The 21,229-nt window shown below is 36.5% G+C and overlaps 1 protein-coding gene across 5 annotated transcripts in view; it reads left to right on the top strand.

Annotated features, from left to right (window-relative positions):
• The window catches only part of PHTF2 (putative homeodomain transcription factor 2), a 66,991-nt gene that overhangs the window by 21,150 nt on the left and 24,612 nt on the right, over positions 1 to 21,229 (top strand). For 3 of the 5 annotated variants that reach the window (XM_082043914.1, XM_082043916.1, XM_082043915.1), the window contains exons 3-7: positions 5,544 to 5,600; positions 9,071 to 9,140; positions 11,717 to 11,875; positions 16,589 to 16,754; positions 17,429 to 17,593. In XM_082043914.1, coding sequence (XP_081900040.1) covers positions 5,544 to 5,600; positions 9,071 to 9,140; positions 11,717 to 11,875; positions 16,589 to 16,754; positions 17,429 to 17,593 — 617 coding nt within the window. Of the gene's footprint in view, positions 1 to 5,543; positions 5,601 to 9,070; positions 9,141 to 11,716; positions 11,876 to 12,280; positions 12,595 to 16,588; positions 16,755 to 17,428; positions 17,594 to 21,229 lie in introns of those variants that run through there. The other 2 variants (XM_082043917.1, XM_082043918.1) reach the window with 2 other exon arrangements.

Raw genomic sequence — 21,229 nt, 5'->3', positions numbered from 1 at the left:
AAACATATTAGCTAATATTTTAACACTAAATATTTTAATAAGGTGTTAAACTCTTAACTTCATCAGTAGGCAGTCCAAGGAAGCAATTTTGTTTTTTCTTTACCAAGCTCTGTATCTGGTATCTTTTGGATTTGTAATACTATTGTGATGTTGCTTGTAATAGTGTTTAGAGGTTTTAAAGAGCAAAGCTAAGCATGCAGATTTCATTATTGATAAACATTAAAGTTTTAAGATCCAGCAGGAAATACGATGTATTCTTAGGATTATAATCTTTGCTAGTCTGCTTGGTCATAAATTATAAATGTCTCTTGAAATATTGATTGATTCTATTAGAATCAGAAGGCCTTGTGAGTATTGGGCTACACGTTGATACCATCACTACATTAGCTTAAAGTGAATATCAGTGTCATTCACAAAGCTCAAATTCAATCTTGATGCACGTATGGCTTGTTATGAGAAAGATGTTGGGAAGAAATATTAAGCAGTGCAGAAACCCTTCGCACTGGGCTTTATTTGAAGTAAAAATTGGCTGTATTCTCAACAGCTTAACTTTTGACTTAGGCTAATTGCTGTTAATATTGTAAAACCAAGCTGTTCAGGTGCCAAACAATTTGAGATATATAAAGAAATGTGATCCAATGCTTTCTGAGGTATTTGATTGGGAAGGAATAAGTATAGTTGTTTTAGGTAATTTCAAGAGGTGTACGTATCTCTTAAAACAGAAAAAGTTATGATGAATCTGCACTTAGGATTTCAAATTTATGTAATCTTTCAGGAAATAACTAGCTTTATCAGGTATGTTTAGTTTTTTCAAATGTGTAGTTGCTTAATACTTAATATCCCATGCCAATTCAAATAAAAGTTAATTTTTTGACAATTACTTCTGAGGAAACTTTTTTTTTTTTCCTTAGAAAGTGTATTTGAAAGTTTATTAGGCTCGATTGATTTAGGATGCTAAACCACCACTTTTCCATTGTGAAAGAAGACTGGCAGAATTTTCAGTCTTTGCACATAATCCCTTGTATGCTGAAAATTTTAATAGGTGCTTGAAGAATAGTTGTTGATTCTACAAATACATAAAAGAATAGATTTCCTTTCATCCTCTTGGTGTTTATTGAGGCACAGTGTCTTTAGAACTGAATATTTTAGAGGTAACTGGTTTGGATAGACTGGATAGAATCTTGACGTTGACGAAACCTGGGATGCATGATTTCCACTAAATGTATAAAATAACATCTGGTAATTTATCTAGTTCTGCTACAGGTATGTTATACCATGATTTTTTGTATCTGTGACATATTACTGACAGGTTTTCTACAATGGGGTTGTGTTGCTGTTGATGCTTGGTGATGAAAGTTACACTTAAAAATGATAGGATAGGCTAATTATCTCACTTGAATTAACAAATAATTTGAAAAAGATCAAGAGAGTTGTTTTTTTATGCCAAATTTTAAAAAATAAATGCTGTAGAATACAAATTTCAGGTTGTCTTTGATTAGATATTTTATGAATTAAATTAGAAGACATTTATGTGATAAATCAGATTAAAATTGGGATAATGTGTTGTATAGTTTGCTAAAAAAGTCTGTTGCCAGGTTTAGACTGGACCAATGGATTGAAAATACCAGTGACAAGCTATTATACAAACAGTCTTCCTCTAAGACCTGAACAGATTTTAAAAGCATTACTTATTGTTGTATACTTAAAATTTGGACATTTTTGGACCCTTGTATTTTGTACTCTAAATACTGCAGGACCTGTAGCAACAATGGGTGAGACTCCAGGTAGAGTTGGTGGCTTCAGGAGCTGCTTGAGTTGATGGGAACCTTCACGTTGGCCCAACAGTTCAGGCACAGGGAGCTTGAGAACCTGCGGGGGAGCCCTGGGGACAGGTGTACATTGAGGGAAGGCTGGTTTTGATCAAGTTTTGTGTATATTTAAATTCTTCTGGTTGGAAGCATGAATGGTCTTATCTCTGGAAGTTTATTCCTTCATTTTATTTGCCTTTAAAGCTTAATTTCTTTGGCATTGCTAGATGCTAGACTTCTTTTTAGTGTCCTGCGGGTATGTACAATTTTAAAGCATTGCATGAATAGCCAAGAGCTAGAGCCTACGTGCAAACACTTGACAACTTAATATTTAGATTTAACATGAAACATAATTTAGATGCAAATACTTGTAAATCAAAACTCTTTGAAGGTGGAATTGACTGCTGCTCTCAATAATTTAAAGCTGAGAAGGTTTGGTAGTATTAACTTACATTCTTGAATTCATTTAGGAATTACATTCTTGAATTCATACAGGTGTCCAGCATCTCTGGTAATCATTCTATGTTGTAATTTAGCTTGTTATTAATGTAAAACACTTTTCAATGAAATCTGCAAGATATGTTTCACAAACTGTAAATGTTTTTTTTTCCTGACATAAGGTAGAGAAGAAAAAAAAAATTAATGCCTCTGGGTTTTTTTGTGTTGTTTCAGTAAAAGTAGTTTTATCTATTTTTGTTTACTGTGGGAAATGCAGTGTGCCAGTACACTACTGCATAACGATGTCTTTGTCTGCATGTGTTTCCTTTTGGTACACGTGCAAGAGAAGTATAGAGGGATTCAGGAGGGAAATTGGGTCTAAATTTGATGGGCTGAGCATGTACACCTGCTACCTAAAGTGCTCCTTAAACTTTCTTAAAACACAAAGAGGTGAAATTTGGTAGGTTAAAAAAATTGCAAATTGTGAGAGGTTGTAATGATAATTACTGTCGGTAATTATTCCTTTAACTCTTTTTAGTTTGCAGCAATATGCTTTTACTTAATAGCCTTGTGCTGAGATTTTAATAACTAAAGTTGATCAGAGGTTACTGGCCAGATCCACTAGGCTAATAAAACAGTTGTAAAAGACCATCGCCCTTAAAGTTGTTTTGGCTCTCTCATTTTACCTCCTGCTGGAAGAATTGCTTTATGGGGCAATGTTGAGAGAAAAATGTGAGTGGCAAAATCACTATTTGTCTTCTTTTGTGGAGACTGAAGCTTCTACCTAGCCTTGAGGGAGAAGAAATGTTTGTAGGAAAATATAACAAAGTCACATTTTAAATCAGTCAACTTCCTTGCCTCAGATATCTTCTGGGATCTGTTTCCCAGAATTCCTTTAACAAGCGGTCTGCTCTTCGTCTGGAAGAAGAATGCTCGTCTAAAGACTCTTTCAACTTTAAACCAGTCTCAGCTATGAATGGAATTAGGAATACAGTTTGCTTTCACAGCTTTATTGGCACAAGGGCTTCCGCATTTCTTTCTTGCATAATCAAGAAGGAGACAGACTTGCATCCCCTTTTCTGTCTCTGTAGAAAGAAATCTTTTTTGGAAGTCAGAAGGGGAGGGCACAATATTATGCAGCACAAAACTTCACTTGGGGCTCTTATAAGTAAATTTTATGAAAAACAGGAAGACCTGAAATTTCATTTAAACCGTATTTAGAGAAAAAGCCAGAACAATTGGATAGAAATGTCTGGGTGGAGCGGTTATTCAAGATACTGACTTTTTAATTGCTGGCTGTTATCCAGGTGGAGTTAGCTCTTAAACTTCCTTTGGTTTAATTACTTTAATCATAGCAAGTACTTAATTCTGCCCAGTACAGTGCCCAACTCCCTAATTATTTTCCACAGTCCACCTTTTTTTTTTCCAAGTGAGAGGTGCAAAGTGTATATTATTATTGCCAAAAAGCCAGTAGATTTTTTTTTTCCAGAGTTTTAAGGTAGCAAAATAAAAATTGTTCGGGTGCTTAGCTCTTGTGAATTGGAAATATTATTTGAATTTGAGAATGGGTAATTTGGTTCACTGTTCTCACTTTCAATTTTAGATATGCTTTGGATTTTACTGCTATAAATTAGAATTTTTTTCGTTTTTCTCCCCCCACCCCATCCCTACCTGCTGGGTCAGGTTTAGAGGCACAGAGGATACCTCTAGGGCTTTTTGTTCTTGTCTCTTTTTATTTATGTTGGATCCTTGGTTAAAAGATCCTTTTTAACCAAGAATAGCCTTTTTTTTTTAATTTATTTTTTTTAAATATGTGACATCTTTTATTTACCACTGCAATAGTAAAAGTCAAATCAAAGCAGTGTTCTGGTTTGAGTCGTATGTGCTTGTGCTTGGGCCTTTGTCTGTTGCAGTTTGTGAAGTGGAAAGGGAACTCATGGCCCTGCAGGAAGGTTGAATTGATGGGGGTTCCTTTTCGTGTCTGGAATAAGCTGCTTGTGTCAGCGCTCTCTGCACAGCCGCTAAAGGACTTTTAATCTTGGAACATGCATCTGTCTCTCCCTCATGACCTAAAAGCAATCTTGCACTTACCTGCTCAGAGTGCACGATCTGAATCAAACTCCAGATACCCATCAGTGTGTGAGCGCAGGCGTGTGTACATCTAGGGAAAACTGCTGGGATGGAAAAGCTTTAAAATCAATGTAATAAAAGAGATGATTACTGAATATCATCTGGAAACACCATCTGTGCAGAGTTCAAAGCCATCTGAAATTTGATAACTTCTTCAAAAACTTGGAAATACTGTCTCATATATTGACTTGTTCTTGTCACTTTATCTTATATGTGGATTTCCTGAAGTTTAAGAATGCCTTTCTTCAAAATATTTGACAGTCATGGAGTGGCGTTCTTTTATAAACAAACACACTGTAATATCTTAAATTAACTTTAGCTACCTGTATTGATAGTTATTTAAAATGTCAGAACTGATCAAAACTGCTCTTAGTGCTAGGATTGTAAGTGCTTGCAGAATCAACCCTTAGTCTTTCTATGGTTTTGCTCTTATAAATACACAAAGTTTTCTACACTGCTGTGGTGAAGCTAGAGCCTAGGAGAAAACAATTCCTTTTTATTGCATTTTTTAAATCAAATACTTGTCAGCAATTAGAGGAGTTTCATGAATAAGTAGACCAGCAGCTTAATGAGAGTGGGCAAATTTTGGAGTAGGTCTACTAGAAACATTATTTCATCAGAGCTTCAGTGGGAAAAGTGCCATTTCCCGATGTTCTTTGAGTTTTCCCTGGCCTGTAATCTGGTTGCTTACAAGCCTGACCATGTATTTTGTTGCTGTGCAATCTTAAGAGATAAAGCTAAAGACAACGTAGATACAGAGATGGTTTAAAAATAATGAATTAAGGTGTGGGTTCAGCGAGATGCGCATGGTGTTTTCTCTGAAGATAACTAACAGCCTGTCAGCGTTGCTGCCGTGGGTCAGTTCTGTGCCAGTGCACAGACTGGAATCCCAGCCTGGGCTGCCCCATCCTCAGAGCTGCACTGGCCGTGCCGTGGGCTGAGGTGTCTGCCCACTCCCTGCTCGCTCTGACACCACTCACAGCTCAGCTACACCCACTCCTGCCCAGACGGAATGGAGAACATAAAGATTTCTTTGTAAATAAGCCTCTCCGAGTAAACAACCTGCCATCTTCATGCTTGTCTTATTGAAGATTGGTTGGTTTTGTTTGATCAAAATGTTTTAAAACTTAACGTAGATTTTTGTGTGTGTGTGTGTTTTCTTTTTAGATTGGAGCATATGATCAACAAATATGGGAAAAATCAGTAGAGCAAAGAGAAATAAAGGTAATAATATAGCAATTCAACTTTTTTTTTTCCAGTGGTGAGCAGTGGTGTCCGTCATTTTGTGTGTTGATGTAATTTACAGTGTATGCGGTGGTATTTAATACTGGTAAAGTAAAACCAGGCTTCTGGAGTGTAACCAAATGTAACCGACATATTATGCTCTATTTATTTTACATAATTAATAACTTTGCAGCTTTTAAAGTGCTGCACCTTTCTGTATCTCAGTACTTTTTTTTCTTTTCAGTTATCTTAAGCCAGGGCTTAGTTGTTGTAATACCTCTGTCTTTCACTTTTCTTTGTGATGAATTCTAATGTCAGTTATCTGAGCTCTCTTTACTTTCAGTTAGTTACCTTATACCTGCAGTTTACTTTTCCTCCTTTATGATGCTGTCATTGTTTTGTACAGTTTATTAGACTGGTAAGTACTTCAGGCTTTGTTTCCCCGAACAAGCAGTTTAACAGCATTCTTTGCATTTTGGTTTAACTAACAGTGCCATCAATGTCTGCCACATTGCTAAATTGTTTTGGAGAAAAAGAAATCAATCCTATGTGTAAGAGTTTTATGGATTGTATATTATATCATGCTATACTCAATTATGTTAATTTAATTAACATTTCCTTGCAATTAACCTTTTTTCTTCAAATATTGCACACAAAAAATATGCTATTACTGCATGAGTTTCAAGGCGTTGCTAATTCCTAACATCAGCGAAGTGTACATGGCTTCCGTTTCCTTGTGGGTGGTTGTTTGTTTGTTTTTCTTTCCTCCCCAGCACTTAAATAATTAAACAAAACGTGCTGAGGGACTTGTTGGCACGATACGGAAACTTACTGATCTGAACTACAGAGTTACTTGATTTCTGTACAAAAATCTACAAATTAACTTCTAAGTGGGAGAGAAGCGCTTCTAAACCCTGTGCCTGGATCTTGGCGGTGCTGCTGGTCCCGGGCCGGCTGATGATACAGGGTGCCCCCCATAGTGCACCCCCTGGGACCCCACCTGACCCCCTGGCAGCGACTTGTCCTGCCCGTGGCTACCAGACCCAGCCAGCTGTGCCAGACAGCTTATTAAAATAATAATTAAAATTATTTAAACAACGTATTGCAAATAATGCCTTGCGCTTATTAAAAATGCATCTCGTTTAGCTCAGTAGTCCAATAACTAACAAATTAATGATGCCCGCTATACGAGTTTCTGCTGATGAATTTAGAGTAATGAACCAGACTACTAGATTCAGGCATTGCATGTTAGCGCTTTAATCTCCAAGCTACTACAGTACTGTTATAAATGAACTTTACTAAAAAAATATCATTTTTTTTAGTAGAAAACCTGTTTCTGATAGTATAAATTTATAGTTTAGTTAGAACTGTAATAGAATCTATTAAGATTAATTTTAAAATGTCTGCAAAATATTTTTACAATAATAGCAACTATTTTTAAGCATTTTATTTAACTTTTTTTTTTGCTATGAGTCAGCTGAAATGTATTCAATGCAGAATAGAAGTTGTATGAACTAACCAGATGGACTTCAACAGTATGAAACAGTATGTTTTTTTTTTAATTAACCCTAGTTTGAAACACTGCTGTTTTCTACATATATTACAGGCATTTGTACATTTCCATGGACACTGAAAGTGTTTGGGATTTGACCAATGGAATTTTTAAAGATTGTGTCACCACTACTTTTCCTGTGAAAGCTGCTTCAGGTCATACTGTTGCAGAATTCTTTCTTTCAATTTAAAACATAATTTTAGCCACAGTGGTAAATTTTTCCTAGGATTGTGCATGTGTTTCCAGGGGGTTATTTTTTCTAAGATACCTCTTTATTTAGACTTTGAGGAAAAATCTTGAGGCCCATAAGCAGTAATACATTTGAAAATTATTGTATCTTTCAGTATTTTATTTTTAAGCTTTAGATCTTTTTATGAAATGGAGTAGCTCACTTACGCAAGATTTCACAAGAATCTGTAGCTGGTTCTACAATTATAATAATTTCCAGTTCTAATTATGGGCTCCTTTTCTCATGCCACATTAAATTACTGCAGCTTTAAGAATGCTGTTCTGTAAAAAATCTTGCACGTTAAGCTCTGTGCAGTGCTTAAGTCTACAGTACATCTGGTTTTCTCTATTCGTCATCCTCAGAGCACATTTTGTCCTCTCCATGTTTCAGTTCTATGTATTAATTTTGTTTAATTTAAAGCAATCTCTCATTTTTCTAAATGACACCTCAAGTGATGACTATATAATGTAGTTCATTGTGAACAGTTTGGTGTCATGGTTTTGTTGTTTTGGTTCTTTTTTATTTCAGCATGAAAAATAAATCCAATTGCATTTAGATGTGAGAAATATTATGAGCTTCACTCTACCTATATGAACAATTTACTTGATATCATTGCTATGAGGATTAACATGACCAGATTTCACTGATATTTCTGTCATTGAGAATAATTTCATTTTTATACTTTCTCCTGAATTTAATGTTTACATTCAAGTAATACATGTTTTTACACATGGATGAAATATGACCATGGTGGAAATCTACAGTTCACCAGTGAATTTAACTGCTTTTGAATGAAAACAGTTAAATCACTTCCATCATAATTCCATTTGTACCTTAACTGTTTTTTTCAAACGTTGTGTTTTCCACGGTATGAATTGTACTCTGTGGAATCGTTATTGGCTGGTGTGACCAAGAGCCTGATCTAAAGGGATCAGAATAAACTCACAGCTGTCTCTGAGGCTTGAGAGTATGGCGTCACATTTTAGCATTAAAAACAACAGTGAAAGGTTTGCAGGTTGTTTGGCTTTTCAGTGAAGAAAGATAACATTTCTAAAAGACAAATAAGCTTGCTTTTTATCCTGCCTTTTTCTGTTATGTGGGCTTTTTTTCCTCTTTTTAATTAACTAATCTATGTTTACTATTAAGAAAATGTCAATGCTGTTCTATAATTTGGATTTCTGACAGTGGAACTTGCCGGTTAGTGGCTCTTGCATTACAACATGATTTGCTGTCTAAGTTTGGAATTAAGGAGTTGCAATGTAAGAATTTTGTGAAGTTTAATTAGACATCTAAGGAGAAAAGAGATCCAGGAGAGTCATTTGTTGCAAAAGTTCTGCAAATGTAATGTAAATGTATTACTAATTCTTGCAAGTGTGTGCATATGTTGTCTGCATAATCCCAAGCCATGGGAGATGAGTGCTCAGTGCTTAACTATGTTTGAAAAATTACCTAATGGGTCAGTAATTGGTTGGGTTTTGTTTAGATTGTAAAGTGTGTAAAAAGCATTTGTTGTGCCTTGTTCCTTGGAATGTTGATTTTATAGTACTTTAAATCTATGAACATGACATATTTGTCTGAATATTCAACAACAGTGTAGGTTAAATACAATTACTGACCACATCAATATTTTTTCGTTTGTAATGTCTGTCATTTGCGTGAATACATTTTGATAGCATTTGCGTATTGCAGGGTTTGAGGAACAAACCAAAGAAAACAGGACATGTGAAACCAGACCTCATAGATGTTGATCTTGTAAGAGGTAGGTCCTGAGTTAGAAAAAGCTGAATTTCTCAGTATAAAGATAACTGTTATCCTGTGTCTTGTAACAAGTGTATTAGTAAGTATTAAAAAAAAAAAACAATGCTACATAATTCCTACCTAAAGAAAATGGGTAAGAAATATTGTTAAGAGATGACCTCTAGATTACACTGAAGGCTTAAAAACTTGATATAAATTTTGTTGTATAGATTTAGAAAAAAAGAAATATGTGACTGTGACGGATTAAAGTTTTAGAGTTATTGGTTCAGAAATCTCTTATTTCCATGTGTTCGGACTTCTTCCAAATCTCCTGACATTTAGAGGAAAGGTTATGTTTAAATTTCTGGAGAGCAAAAATTGCGTAGGCCTGGAATATTTATTGCCTGTTTTAAATAACAAAACAGCAACAGAAGGTCAGATGATAAGAGACTTTTCAGAAAGTCTTCATTTATTTCCAGTTTATTTTATCTTTATTTGATTTCCCTCATGCCTCACGAAGGCTAGGAAAAATGCTTTTATTTTCCATGAGCCCAGCAGCCTGCATGGTCTCCTGATTCTGTTTCAGGCAGTGCTCTTTGAATTCAGATCCCAAATTAACCGAAGCACCCCACTGTCCTCTCGTCCTAGAGATACCCAGGCACCCTCACACCCAGAGCCTGCCCCAGAGACCCGTGCACCCCTTGCTCCCAGCCCCGTCCCCCCCTGTCACCAGCTGGTCTGGCTTTGTCTTTGCTGGCATTCGCAGACTCGTTGGGGCTGCTGGCACCACGGACACGCAGCCCTAACTTGTACTCTGGGGTCTGGCTCCCAGAGCTGGCACTCAGCCCCCCTACGCAGGTGTGCACAGGGAATAGACTCCACCTTACCCAGGAGAGAATTAAAGGAATTCGGTTAGAAGGCAGGACAGACCACACTGATGGTTTAGTGCTAGAGTTAGGTTAGGTTATGGTTGAACTCGATGATCGTGAGGGTCTCTTCCAACTGCAATGATTCTATGATCAGGCACATGGCACAGCCGGATAAGCAACGTACTGACCAGCAGCTGTTAACGTGCAACCGGCCTTTTTTATCCCCTGGCTCCTCAATTGCGCCACACTTGTTCCTTCCCAAATCACCTAAACACCTGCTTCCTCCCACTCTTGCTTCCTTCTTTAAACATCCCATAGCAAGTCCTGTGCAATCTGAGCTCCTTTTCCTTTGCATCCCATGAGTTCCACACCCTTGGACAGCAATCCCCAACCCCCTTTCATCTGAAAGGTGATCTGGGTGGGGAGCTGCTCCAATGGTTCGTGGTGATGGTTTCAACCAGGGCAGCAGGGCTGATGGCTCTGCTGGGACCCCTGGGAAGGGCCTGCTTAAGGTCAAGGTCCTTCCTTGATTTGGAATTCCAGCCTGCCCTTGTGTGTCGTGCTCTGGCCTTGTGGAGATGGGCTTTCAAAGGGCTGATGAGTCTAGAAGAACCCTGGCAGGGTATTATTTGGGCTCCCCCTCCTGCCATTGCCTCTGAGCTCTTCTGTGGGCGTGCAGATGAGCTTTTGTCACATCACCTAACAATATAACTTGTTAAAAATAGGAATGTGAGAGAAAGAAACAAAATCAAATAACATTTGAAGTTTGAAGAAACAGAACTGAAAACTAAAAGTTTGTAGGAATTTAGGAACAGTAGTAGACCACTTCAGTATAGTGGTATACATGAATAGCATTTAAATTACTAATCTGCATGGATCTCTAAGTTGACGTTGAAGTAGTTCGAGTACGGACAGTGTTTTACCTGTGCCAGCAGAGAGCTCGCTAATGCCAGTTCAGCTCGTAAAAAGGTGGAAATGGCAAAGCAGCACACAGTAGTTGCCCTTTCCAAGCAGTAACCTTGGCATGACTTGAGTCACACCCCAGTTAAGTAAATGTTGCACAGTTTTCCAGCTGCCAGAAAAGTGGGAATGTGCAGGAAGAAAAAGAAATGGAAGGATATGAGAGAGAAAGGACATCTGAATGAGTGAAGTGCAAAATGCTGTAGGAGAAACAAAGATAAGTTATGCTTTAGGTGGCTTCCCTGCTCCTGGGGCCAGTCCTCAGTTGGACAGATACTTACTCTATACTTCTCAACCTCATTTCATTTTCCTGAATGACATGGCTGGAGCAATTTACAGATGTTGTTTTAGATCCCTTTGCTGTGTCAGGAAAGGGCTCTGCTGCGCCCACACAGGCGTGTGGAGTTCTCATCTGACTTCCTGTTGCTTCATAGCAAGTTTCTGATACCTCAGTGAAACAGAATAATTTCTAATAATTTATCTTTAAATAATAAGAATTGGCAATGTTTTGTTATTCACGCGTTCCAAAATCTAGGTATTTGTAGAAGTTCCTGATAATGGCAATCAACAGACCACTAACAATTTTCACAGATTTTGGATTGAGGAGATAGTCAAACAATGGAAGTACGAGGTTTATTCAAATAATTATGTTTAACAATTACTATTTTAAATGACTGTCTCAACTATTCTGCTATTGAACAAGTAAGGTTATTTTGAGCTCTAACAATGAAATATATTGAAATTTATTTTCTTTTTGTTTTTTCTAAAGGATCTGCTTTTGCTAAAGCAAAGCCTGAAAGTCCTTGGACATCTCTGACCCGCAAAGGAATTGTGAGAGTTGTTTTCTTTCCGTTCTTCTACAGGTGGTGGCTACAAGTGACATCGAGGCTCATCTTTTTCTGGCTGCTTGTTCTTTACCTTCTTCAAGGTAGAGTTGTATTACAGGCACAGCTTCAACTGAATGTCTTATTTTAACCATATGAAAGCTACTCTATGTTAGTTGGTTTGCTTTATGCTGTTGAGATAAATTCCAGCATTGGAATGACACAGTCCCAAGCAGGTGTCTTTTGGTTGACATTCCTTTTACATATGTAGAGGGGGCATACTGAAAATTTAAGGATTTCCTCACAGGTTTTCCTCAGCATTTAGCACACGTTAGCTTCTCATCTCTGTATATAATGTGGGTTTTCAAGGCTATCTAATTTAATTCAGGACTAAGCAATATCAAAGTAACCTTTGACTTAGGGCGTGTATTTTGTCTTGGGCTTTTCATCTTTCTGGTACTTGTGCAGATCAAGAGCTCTGATCAAGAAGAAAGCACAGCGAAACCTGCCAAGGTGCGTGCAGCTTGTGAGGCCTGGTTGGATGATCTGTTTGACCAGTTTCTCGTTGTCCTTAGGTTTGTTGTTTTGTCACATCAGAGGCAGTGAACATCTAGCTTATATTTTAGTCAGACCTCAGCCATGCTCCTGAATGACTGGCAGATGGGGGGCTTATTGCTCTATGGGCTTCTGCTCTTTTTTCTATTGCAATGGGGAGACTATGCATCTTAATTTTATATTTCTTAGATTATAGAAGGACTTTTGGACAACTGTTAATGAACAGAAGGCAATTTACAGCTTTCAGGATGCTGAATCTTGAGTTCTGGTACTCTGACTTTGTGCTTCTCTTAATTATTTGTACTATATAAGAAGAAAATTAGAAAGGGAAGAATGTAATGTAGTGAGTGAGTATCTAACAGCGTTAAAGTCACCAAAAGAATAAGTGTGTCAGATGCGTGTACAACAGAAATGGAACAGAAGGTTAATGGAAGTTGAGAGCAATTTAAGTACCCTGAGAAGCTAAATGACTGATAAGTTTCCCACTGAAGTCCAATTAAAATGCAGTATTACTTTTTAAATTTAGCCATCTGTCCTTGCAGTTGTGAATCAGTGTATCATTTGAAAATGATATTTAAAACAAGAAACGGAATTAAAATAAAAGATGACAGTGTCTCTTGTGTGATGATGTTAGCAGCTATAAAATGAATTTCATAGTGCCAGTGCCTCAAAACTGGAAATATTGACAAATAGTCATGTGATCTCCTATAAAATTCTCCCTATCCCCGTTTCTGAGATAGGTGCCTAAGAAGTATTGTTCTGTACGTTAGCATTTATGTGTACTGTGGTAAGTGATCCTATAGTGTTAATAATTTTAATCTAATTTGTAGTAATATAGGTAGTAAAATACATAAGTTGTAGTTCATTTGTTAACATGTCATAGGTGGCTTAATCTAAGAAAAACAATTATAGTATTTTTTTGTGTTCCTATTCTTAAATTTATTTTCAAAAATACTTTGTTTGTGGAGCCTTCATAAGATTCTAAAAGCAGCAAAATAGTAAGACAGTGCAGATTCTGAGTGCAAGCAGGCTTTTTGGACATTTAATTACAAGATAGCTCTGTAATTACTTCCCCCCCCCCTTCAGATTTCTTGGGATCTATGATTTACTAAAGTTATGGTTGGACTGCATCATTTCCCTAATCCATATAGTCTGAAATGTGACAAAATATTTTTGATATTTCTGAGGTTGTGAATTAACAAATAGTGGAAAAAATCAGTAGTATTCTATATTACATTATAATCCAACTATTTGAAACACTTGTCATTTAAATTGTGCTGAATTAACTGCAGAGTTTTTGATGCTTTTTTGAATCAATTGAAAGACTTGTAATGTACGTGTAAGTGAAATTAAATTGACAAAATTTTTGACTGGAAACTATTTTAAAAAGCCCTCAACAAGCCCCTCCTTTAAAAGAATACTTGCTAGCGTTTATGTAAGTCAACAGAAAAAAATTATTTCCTTGGCTGTGGATTTAAACTCCAGATTTTATTTGCATTGGTTTCCTTTAGTATAAAGTATGATTAGCAAAATGTATGATAAGAGAACTACAGAGAAATGTTTTCTTGTCCAAGGTCATGGAACAGGCTGATAAATTAAGGCAGAAGTAACACCTTTTTATTCTGACTCCTTATCAGTTTAGTTTATAGCATTACCTCATTTTTACTTTAAAAATGTTTCTATATTCTAATAGGAAAATTTTTAAGTTACAGTATGTCTCTCTATGATGTATTTCTTAAGTGTAAAACAAGAAACTTTAATAGTTATATAACGGTTGTTTATTGTGATACATATATATGTATGTATGCATTTTTAAACTTGATAATACAAATATTTCAAAGCTTTAAATGCTCTAAAAATAAATGCATGCTGGCCTTTGAAATGTACAGTTGTTTTCTTTGATGCAGCTTTTTGCTCTGTGTGAAATGATTTCATTTCTGTCCATTTCACAAAATAAACTGTCGTAATTTAGCAAAGTTCCAGTCCAAATACTAAAAATAAGTACAAAACTAATTAAAAGTGGTGTGAGAAGTTCTGTTCCGTGACCTAGCTGTTGGTAGGAGCAATTCTAGGATAACCTGAACTATAGTGTATTGATACACTGTGCAGAAAGAATTTATTGGATTCCACCCCCCCCAATCCTACTGAAAAGATTGGTAACACTTTCTTAAATTTGTGTGAATTGGTGGGAATCTGCAATCTACAGATTTGTGTCTTCTGGAAGAAGATGATTTCTTCTAGATGACTCTGCTTTGCTAAAGTGTTTTTTTAAGTAGCAGAAGAAATCTTGTAGTGAAGTTTGGAATTATTTAGTGGAGGCCTATTTCTGCAAATGATTTCACATGGATCCGTGGAGCTCCATGTAATCAGAACTATATGCTTATCCAAATTGTATGCTACAAGTCACAATTGGCTACTTTATGTCTTCTGAAGCCTATTATATGTGTGAGAAACTCAGATAAGCTTGTTTAGAAAGAGGGAATATTATCTGTACCTTTTACTGTCTGTACTTTTTAAAATTTATTTTGTAGTAAGTTGGATTTCTGATTGATGCATACTGTCCTTCTGAGATCTCATACAGCAAAAACTTAGTCCACGCATAGTAATAAAAGATCCCCTATGTGTTCTATGTAAGACTGTTGTGCTTTAATTTAGGAAAAAGACCGATGGGAAATTAGTTTACCACAATAAAAATAATTCCATTGTTTTGTACGTTCATTATGTTTCTATTACTGGTTACCTTGCTAAAGATTATTTCATGAAAAACACATCTAATCTCTTTTTAGTGGAAAACATCACAGCCAGATATCTGCTGTGTTAGGTGTGGCTTCATGTGGTATATTTTAGATGTTTGAATATGGCACATAGATTTACATGTGGTTGGATTTTTTTCAGTTAGTTTTAGTAGAGAAGTGGTGAAAGCTGTTGAACTTGTATGGTATATTTCTTGTGCTAGGAGTAGGTCTAAGTTATGGGATTTTTACTTCTTTAGTGGTACAAGGGTAAACCCAAGTTCTCATGGGATATGTGGATGTTAGGAGCAGGGCATTATTCCTCTGTTCTGTTTCTGCCTTGTTTCTTGGAGTTTCTGTTTTTTTCCTTGGCAGCTTCTCTCAGCTCAGTTATGAAACACAGCACTTGAAGCCATGGAGGCAGCTCATCGAGAACATACAATAGCAGAGAAAAGAGAGAGATTGCCTTGTCTGTTTACCCCACTCCTGTTGAATGTGTCCAGACTGACCTGAAGCCTGTAAAGACATTTCTGAGCTGTAGAAGTGGTTGGGCTCTGGGTACAGGAGCAAGGAGAGCTGCATGTGTGTTGGCTATAAATGAAAAGCTGGTTATAGGGTCACAAAATTAGGGGGTCACTATGGAATTGGAAGTTGCTCCTTTTCCAACCATGAGTGCAAGTTGGAGTCCTGGTCACTTCAGCTGGACTGCCTCATAGTTTACGTGGTTTGCCTTTGATCTTAGTATTTCAAGAAAGTATACATACAAGTATATATGAAATGTATTCAGGGTTTCATTTACACATGTCTGTCTATCTGTATGGGCAATTTTGTCTTTTGACTGGAAGGTGGAGAAAATGCTTTATGCTAGAGAGTACAACGAGTTTCTAGTCTCTCGGTGCTTACAGTGTCGAAATAGATGTCTGGTTCCCCAGAGTAGCAGGTTAGTTGAGGTTGGCAAAGACCTCTGGAGATCAAAGCAGGGTCAGCTGGCACAGGGCGCTCAGGGCTGTGTCCAGTCTGGGTTGGAGTATTTCCAAGGATGGAGATACTGACTTGTCTGGACACCCTGCTCCCGGTTTGATGGCTCCTGTGCCCACCAAACTTGTTGGGTTGTGCTGCATCATTTTGAGTGATAGAGAATTAGTTTTATTCGGTCCGCTTTAAGAGTGACATTTGCTTTTTGGTTTTGTCTCTTACAGAAGTTTCACCTTAAATTAAAGTTGTTTCATGACAGAGCTTTCCAAATGCTTTCCCCCCTCTTAATTCTACCACCTTTTTTGAGCAATAGACATAATAACACAAGTGTAAAAGAAGAGATGGATATTAAGACAGTAGGCAACTGTTTAAATCTTATTGCAGCCTATTTCATTGCGATTATAATTCCTTCCTCTCAGAATTACATGGGTTGGTTTAAAATGCAGTTAAAGGACTATGCCTGACTGTTTTTCTTTCTGACAAAAGCCGTATGATGAGCTGGCCATTTCAGACATTTCAGATACTGAACTCAACTTCATTTCCCTTCTTTTCCAGTTGCTGCTGTAGTGTTATTCTATACAGCCCAAAGCCCACATAATATACCTCTGACTGAAGTAATTGGGCCAATATGGCTCATGTTGCTACTTGGAACTGTGCATTGTCAGATTGTTTCAACACGAACTCCTAAGCCACCTCCCAGCACAGGGGGTAAAAGAAGAAGGTATAGTCCATGTTAAAGTACTTATCGTTTAGGATTGTTAAACTATTCTAAACAACGTGCATGAAAAAACGTAGGGGTTTACAGTCTCTGCTCTGTAAGAGAAGAGAAATTGGTGCTCAGTTTTTATCTAAAAGTTTAAAATGAGTACTTAATCGGTGCTCTTTAACTTTTATGCATTGACTAATTATGCATTGTTTTAATTTTAATGCGTTGAATCTGACATTTTGCCTCAAAACAGTTTATATCTGAGTAGTGGTGGAGTAACAGTATTTATGTTACTGCAAATCTAGTTTTATGTGCAATACTGACTAATGATCTCTGTGGGTAACATACATTAAAAGAGATACTATTGGAACCTAAGTCTTCCAGCACTTAAATGAATAAGGTTTGCTACAGTGACTTGTCCCATTAAAATGGGAAAACCTGCAGCAGTGACTTCTTGCATATCTAAGCCTCTGATGATGAGATGGAATACATTTTGGGTTTAAGGGTTATGGTAATGATTGTTATGCTTGATTTTATTAAATGGAGTGTATTAAATTGATGTGATAAGGCTTTAGCAAAATATTTTAAAATCTTGCTTGGTTTTGCATGCTTAAATTGCTGAACGTGTTATAGAACTAGTTGATTGCACTTATAAAGCTACCTTCCAATTTTAATCTCTTCTGATGAAGGAAATTAAGGAAAGCAGCACATTTGGAAGTACATAGGGAAGGAGATGGCTCTAGTACCACAGATAACACACAGGAGGGAACAGTGCAGAGCTACGGTACAAGCACCTCTTGCAGTATTGGCGCTGTCTTCAGAGATATCTGGCATGCTGCTTTCTTTTTACCAGGGTTTGTATTTATTCAAGGCTACATATGTGTTAGAGATGCGCTATCCCTTTTCTAAATAAGTAAACATTGATTAAACTTTGCTTGATCCAGTTATTGGTTTTAATAATAAACTCATCTTCGTATTTGAACATGTACTAATTTGTTGTTTCTTGACTTTTGCAAATGCTGATGCAATTTTGAAAAGATGTGGAATTAACTTTTAGTTAAATTCTATTTTGTAGGAGTATTCTGTGTGGGCTATCAGGAACAAACCAACTCAGTTTCTCAATTTTAATCCAATGAGAAAATGTAACTCTTTAATTTTACTTTATTACATTAGCTGCTTATTACTCAGAGAGTGCTTATTGAACTCTTATCACTTTCTTCAAATCACGCACTTTTTCTGAAGGAGAAGCCTTCAGGATTCAGATTAGCACAGCATTTAGTTTATAAATAAAACATCAAAGATGCTTTTTCTAATAACTGGAAGAAACTTCTAACACTGTTAGATTCCAATGCTGTTTTGCAAACGATCAATCTGTTAATAGAGTGCTCTGGGCAATTAAAAAGTTGTTTGTTTTTTTTTTTTAAATTGTAACAGGTTGTGTTCAAGATATGCTTTGTACACAGTATTGTGAGTGTGCTATATGTGAGCATTTATTAACAGGAGAAAATATGCTCATAAAATAATATGAAATTGAGAAAAGGGATACTGCAAGTTATTACATTGATGTTTCGTTGTGCATGCTGCATTGTTAATATGGCAACACTAACATGTCTGTCATACTTGTGATGCGTGCTCTTAACCACTGGTAAAGCTTACCTTATGTTACGTTCTGGGAATACCTAGTTGAAACTCGAAGTTATAAAAATGTTTAAAAATATTGTAAGAGCAGAGTTCGTTTGACTTTTCTCTCTATAGTTTAATCTATAATAGCTTTGAAAAGCTGTTCTTTGAATCTGTATGCAACCATATCTGATACGGTTGGAGTGTAATCTTGTAAACTTTTTAATATTTCCATTCATTGAAGATACTGATCTGCATTAAGAGGAGGAGTGTGGGAAGATTTGGGGTTTTGTTTGTTTGTTTGGTTTGTTTTTTTTGCTTTGTTTTTTTGTGTGTTTGTTTTGTTTTGTTTTTTGTTTGGTTTGGTTGGGTTGGGTTTTGCATGGTTGGTTTGTTTGGTTGTTTTCCTTCCTTACCTTCCATCATATAGGGCCCTGTGTTTTCAGTTGAGAAAGGCTGTGTGGGACTTTCTCCAAAGGCTTGTTTAAACCATTTAATGAGAGGTAGTGTGTACATATATATAGATGCTAAGCCTCAGTGATGACTACTTAGTATATACAGTATCTTCAAAGGATAAAGAGCTCAGAGTAACTGAGAAACCTGTAAGTAGCCCCTGGTCAGTTGTTACCTCTTTAATTGCGGATTCCCAGTTGTTTGTGTACAAACCACACCAGGAACTCATCCAACTGAAAAATAACCTTTTTTTTTTTTTTTCCCCAGGAGATCACACAGATCAGTTTCTTCATGTAATTTTTTTCATGGCAACATGAACAGTTTTGTCAGCACAGTGGGATGGCAGAGTGGGGCTGGGAATGAGTAAGCAGGAGTGCAGTGGGGGGTACATCGACTGCTTTACTTAGTGATGTTGCTGAAGAAAATTTTATGAAGCCTCAGTGCAAGGAAGCTGTACAGCAACATCTGTCCTGTTTCTTAAAAGATATTTTGAAGCTCTTTAGATAAGCACATTAGAATGTCTCATTAGTGTTTATTTATTTTTTCACATATACTTGAGATACCATTTTCTGGAGCTTTGAAGATAGGTCTTAAACACATGGTTTCAAAATTAACCTGAGAAATGATGTTCTTTGCTTTAGAGCAGGCTCCTGCGTACATAGACCAATTGCCTACACTCAGGTCATTGGTAATCTGAAACTGTGTATTCAATAAATATCCTTCTGAATACCAGAACTCAGTCTCACTAATAAAATAGAAGTCTAAACTTTAATCCAGCACGGGGGGGAATTTGGAAAAGACTATTTATTAGCTTCAGTGGAAGGGAGCACAATATCCAAATAAATAATTTATTCAGAATGTAGTACTGATTAGGGACTTTGCTCTCTGTGTGTCCTTATTCCAGTTTTGGAAAACTGTAACTTTCTTAAGCCTTTTGCAGTGTGGACAGGGAGAAGAGTTTTTTGACCAACACAAATGAAAATACATGGGAATAAAATACTTGACAGTGAAAATCTACAGTCTTCCAGAAACTGGATTTCAATCTTCCTTAATATTTTCTCTAGCTAATGCGTGAATAGGACTAAAAGTAATTCTTGACTCAGTTTTTGCATATGTTCAGACTTATTAAGACCTTCTTGGATTTATTCTTGGTGTTGTCCTGTCTTGTGCTCAAATACTGTTAATTCTAATAGGAAGTTTAGAAGTTGATTAATGATGTGTATATGTAGTAGTTCTAGGAAACTATACATTTCTGTCAGCTAGGGAGTATTGTTCATGTTTGTTATTGTTTTTTCTTTTAACACAGCGTAGTGCATGGAAGCCTAACTTTAAGCCCAAATTTCTGCTTTTCTGGCTTATGATTTACACTGGAATTTAGGTATTCATACAAAAACTAACTTTGGTTTCTACATTGGAAACAAATGGAAGACTTCAGTCAAGTTACCTGTTTTCTCAGAATGAGCTTTAATTGATATCAGACTAGTATTTGTCTTGCGGTTTTAGCACTTACACATTGCATGACTAGCAAAGTCCTATCTGAACAAATTGTGCATACACACATACTTTCTTTTTTACTCTTATCTCTTCCTACTTAACTGTTTGAGGCTACTTCTTCCTAGTAGCTTTCAAGTTTCATGTGAAATGTAGAAGAACTTCTCAAATCACACTTGGAAGAGTTGTCCTGTTACTCCACTCACACAGCTTAGTAAATTTCGGGGCAGATCTGTCTGACTGGACATGTGCATGTGTGTATTTGAGGAGAACTGCATTCCCTTTTACACTGTTAAAAGGAAATGTTTAGAAGTGCCCAAAGTATATTTAATGCATTAAAAATTGGCCTCTCTGGGCTCCTGCTTGTTGCAAATAATTTAATGTAAGTGCTACTTCCTTAGTGCTTACAACTGAGTTTACTGAAACGTATAATTTACAGAGTTGCCACTGCAATGCTGATACTTGCTTTATTCCTGAAACAGAATGGCTGGGTTTTTTTTTTTCCCATTAAATAATAAGCTAAGCTTTCTTCAGTTGTCTTATCTTTGTTTAGTTAAACAACGACATTATTGAATGGCACAGAAATAACCTTCTAGCATGTTTACTGTTGATAGTTTGACCTTTTTGTCCAAAGCTTCAGTCATGTTTTCGATGACCTTCTTAACGGACATAGAAAACTAAAACTGTGTATGTGAGCTAGCACATTGGTAATCTGCAAACAGGAGGAGGTTTACTAACTGCTTCTCCAGCACAAACCACATGCTAAAGCGCCTTGCTGGCTCTTAGTTTGTAAGCTTATAATAAAAATTAATCCGTGCAGATATATAACTACAAAAAAGTTTCTGTTGGTTTTGTACTCATTTAGAAATAGAACTAAGATCAGCGAATAATAGGTGAGTTCTATGGCTTCCTACAAGAGAAGTGGA

Source organism: Streptopelia decaocto (genome assembly GCF_964273445.1).
Source record: "Streptopelia decaocto genome assembly, chromosome: 1".
Lineage (NCBI taxonomy): Eukaryota > Metazoa > Chordata > Aves > Columbiformes > Columbidae > Streptopelia > Streptopelia decaocto.
Note: the sequence above shows the minus strand (reverse complement) of the source record. Positions and strands in the feature narration are given on the sequence as shown.